This window comes from Octodon degus, unplaced genomic scaffold (genome assembly GCF_000260255.1).
Source record: "Octodon degus isolate 3935 unplaced genomic scaffold, OctDeg1.0 scaffold00007, whole genome shotgun sequence".
NCBI classification, from domain to species: domain Eukaryota; kingdom Metazoa; phylum Chordata; class Mammalia; order Rodentia; family Octodontidae; genus Octodon; species Octodon degus.
The window spans coordinates 868982-873159 of NW_004524583.1; the positions used below are offsets into that span (position 1 = coordinate 868982).

Below are 4178 nucleotides of genomic sequence, written 5' to 3' on the forward strand. Positions count from 1 at the left end.
ATATATATTGTTATAGTTGTAACTGTATTTTAGCTTTTGTAAGTAGTGTGAAAGTAGAAATTTTTTTAGCTTGTCAGTATTTCCATTGCTAAAAAATTTATGTTGAATCCTTAATATTTTTATGTTCTTTTTCTTGTCTTTTGTTTTCTTTTATTACTTTTTTAAACAAATACATTAAAGAAGGTATAGCAGTAATTGGTATAACACTAGAAGCAGTATGCACTTAGGAAAACAAAATGATAGGTATTTCAAACATGGTTCTAGTATTACACTTTGCGATCATCAGTTTAGTTGCTTAGTTCACAGGTATCAGAATATATAGTTACTCATGGTGAGAATTCTACCCATTAACTGCTATTTTCAAAAACCTGATGGAGATTCTTAGGACCTTTGACTTAACCATGTTATTTAAATAAATGCATGGGGCTGGGGAGATAGCTCAGTAGAATAAGTGCTTGCCTGGCAAGTGCAAAGATCTGAGTTCAATCACTGGTTCTGCCAATAAATAAATAAATAAATAAATAAATAAATAGGCTTTGCCCCTGCCATATGTCCTAACTTTTTTCCTTTCTCTCTCTTTGTTGTTTAAGCCTTAAGTTCTCTCTTTCCATTTAATGGTGATATACCTTTCTATTTTATTTCTTCTTTTGAGTTCTTACACTAGGATAGTATGGTTTAGATTTTAGCTGTCTCCCAAAGTCATCACATGCTTATAGGTAGGGTTCTGGGAAAGTGGTTGAATTGTGGTAACAATATAGCTGAATTGTTAATGTAAGGCAGGCTCTATAGAAAAGGCAGGTCACTGAGTGTGCAACCCAGGAGGGTGTACCCACTTCCTCAGCCCCTCATTCAGCCCCTGTCTCGGCTTCCTGGAGACCGTGATGTGAGCAGTCTTCTCCTCCCTATCCCCTTTGTCATGCTTTCTACCTTGGATCCAACTGACTATGGACTTGACCTCTAAAAACTGTGAGACAAAATAAACCTCTCATCCTTTATGTTGTGGAGTCAGGTATTGTGTCCAAATGATATGAAAGCAATTAAACCAATGTTTTAAAAAATTATTAGTGACAAGAAGCAAAAAACAAAAGAATGACCTAATATCCATATCAAAAATCATGAAGTTTCATTTGTTTATAATATGTATTGTTTGTATCCAAGGTCTTCGTGATGCCGGATCAACAAAACATAAATCAAATCTTCACACCTTTCAGCGATTTCAAGAACTAATCAAATCCACAGCTTCCACACTCAAATTTGACAAAGATCTTGCTAATTCTGAATGGAACATGGTTGACAAGGCAATTGTACTTCAAAACCCATTTGCAGTAAGCATGTATCATCTTTCTACTCCTTCAAAGTAGATATAGTTGCCTTTTTAATATAAATCATGTCATAAATATTAACAATTTTAAAATTTTGTCATTGACTTAGATGTTATATTGAACCTCCTTATCATTATAGTAAGAAGTCCTGTTTAAGAAATTTTGTGATCAATCTAAGGTAAAATAGAATTCATGACCCCCTTGAATATATAGAAAACATATGTTGTGGATTCAAAAGAGAGATTAGTGCATTGGAACTGCCTTCAAAATATACAAAGACAGCAAATCTTAGAAAATTTCTACATTTTGAGTAGATTAGAAGTGGGCAGAGCCTTCTGTTCATTCCTTCAACATTTTTTAGGTCAGAGTCATGTACTTAAGATTACTCAGAACATCAGTCAGGCATGGTTTCCTCAATAGAAAATAGTAAGCATTGCTTTGGGAATCTTCTCACAGCTGCTACTGCTTTTATATGTCCTATGTCTGGTCCAATTTTTACTGCAGTATTTTTCTGCATCACACATTATATCAAATCAACTTCTAGAAGTACAGATAATCTCTATAAAAAGGATCTTGCCAAATCCATTGACTATCCACTAACCTAGTTAGGGGCTATTTCTGGATAGAACTACAGAAGGATTTTGCTGACAAAAAAGCTTTTTGTATCAGGGATTGAACACAGGACCTTGTACTTGCCAGACAGGCATTTAAGCCACTGAGCTATCTCCCCACCCCAGATTTTGCTAGTAGATCCCAGCATTTGGTTATGAGATTTGCTGAACTGCCTGCACAAAAATCATCTGGATGGGGGCTGGGGAGATGGCTCAGTAGAATAAGTGCTTCCCTGGCAAGTGCAATGGTCTGAGTTCAGTCCCTGCTTCTGCTGAAAAAAAAAAAGAAAATCATCTGGAAAACATACTAAAAATGTTGAATTTCCAGTTCCTACCCTAGAGATTCTGATACAAGTAGTTTGTGCAAAGTTCCAAGAATAAACAAGTTTAAAAAAAAAAAAGAATAAACAAGTTTAATTCCCTACCCACGTGATTCTAATGCGGTCAACAATGAAGCCACCATTCTGGTACTTGATGTGCCTCACCAAGACAGAAGACAAAGGCGTTGAGCTGTTTACGATAGAGATATGGAGAGAATTCTATAGTGGCAGAGACAGAGCAGTGGCCTTGGAAATCTGAATTATGTGTTACCTTGGTAACCTTAAATTGCTTGAGATCCATGTCAAAGCATTTATTTTTCTCTAAGCTTCAGTTCCTCTCAGTAAAGGATCTATATGTCCACCTCCTTTAACGCATGTTTGTTTTTTATTCTGTTTTAAGTGATGCATTCCAGCAGTACAACTGCAACTGTTAAGGCTGAGTAAGTTTGCAGAAACACAAACATCTGTCCACCTCTCCCGGTTCTGCTTCAGTGGGTCTAGGGGGTCATCTGAAAGGTGAATTTCTGACAATCCTCAGCTAATTCTGCTTTGCTGCTCCTGCTGGGCCACACAGAACCACTAGATTTGAAGAATAATCACGTAATCAGTTCTACAAACTTTTAGTAAGGCCATGTAACAACAGAGGTATAACTCCTTTCATTAAAACAGGCAATTATTTTTTTTAAACAGGCAATTATTTTAGCTCCTACATAATTAAGAGGTGAGAACATCTGTGCAAATAATGAAAAAGCTAGTGTGAGAATTGCTTGAGGTTTATGCTGAACAATATGTTAATATTCATACATCATTTTTTGTTGTTTTCTATCTGTGTTTTGTTTAGTTCAGTCAGGAAGAAACAACAGAACATGAGAAGGTGAAATGTCCAAGCTGTAACAAGGAAATAGATGAGGCGCTCACCATTGAAGCAATGGACATGGCCAGCAATCTCCTTTTGTCAGCACAAATAGTCAGCTCGATTATATTCTTTTAAATGTTTTGGAGCCTAAAGTTTCATAGGAAAACTTTTCCCTTGCTAAGTATATTTTAAGTGTACTTACTTGTATAACTTAATAGACTGTTTACAAAGACACAGGGAAGGTTGGTATTGTCTTAGAGATCAGAGAGGGAGGAAAAGAAGGTGAAAAGGGGAAAGGAAAGAAAGAAGGAAAACAAAGAGAGAAAAGTAAGGAAGAGATAAAAAAAATGAAGGCAGATGAAAAAAGGAACAAGGAAAGGACAAAGAGAGGGCTTTTCTGGGCCTTCCTAATGCATAGAGAGCTACTGTGCATTTCTTTGCCATCCCAAACACATATGGCTCTAAGCACTCTACTAGCTCATTCTGACTACAGAAGTGGAAGATCTGTATGGCATAAATGTTCTCTCCAGCAGTAGTACTGACAGACAAGTTGTCTCAAAATCAGCTTTTCAGGGACCCGAATAACCTCTTTAAAAATCTGAAGCACTTCCATGAAAGATGATGCTTAGGCCCACATACATGGTACTTTATTCACCTGCAGATTTCCAGCCTGATTTACCAAATTAGGTGCTGCCACCTGCAGGGCAATAATTTCTCCAGTGTAGCTAAACTAACACTGGGGAATGAATCCTTTTGTCAAGCTCTACCATCTCTTCCACCTCATGTGCTCCATATCTGGGAGCTACAGTGAAAATCGCCTGGTCAGTAGAGCTTCCCTTTGCGACCATCTCTGGGTAGCTCTTAAAGCAAAGCAAAAGAAGCAGGCTGCCTGGACAACAGTAAGCCATCAGGAATTGTGGTGAGAGGTCAGTCACAAAGAAACAGTGAAATAGGATGGAGAAGCAATGAGGCCAAATTTCAAAATCAAACAGGATGTTATGTTGAACTGTGGGGGACTCAGGTCAATAATTTCTGACATTGCCAGTTAAACAGAAGACCCAATGCTATT

The 4178-nt window shown here is 37.2% G+C and overlaps 1 protein-coding gene across 1 annotated transcript in view; it reads left to right on the forward strand.

Moving 5' to 3' along the window:
* Positions 1-4178, forward strand: part of Slc9c1 (solute carrier family 9 member C1) — a 165127-nt gene that overhangs the window by 74040 nt on the left and 86909 nt on the right. The window contains exons 10-11 of the mRNA XM_004624877.2: positions 1159-1325; positions 3095-3220. Coding sequence (XP_004624934.2) covers positions 1159-1325; positions 3095-3220 — 293 coding nt within the window. The remainder of the gene's footprint in view (positions 1-1158; positions 1326-3094; positions 3221-4178) is intronic.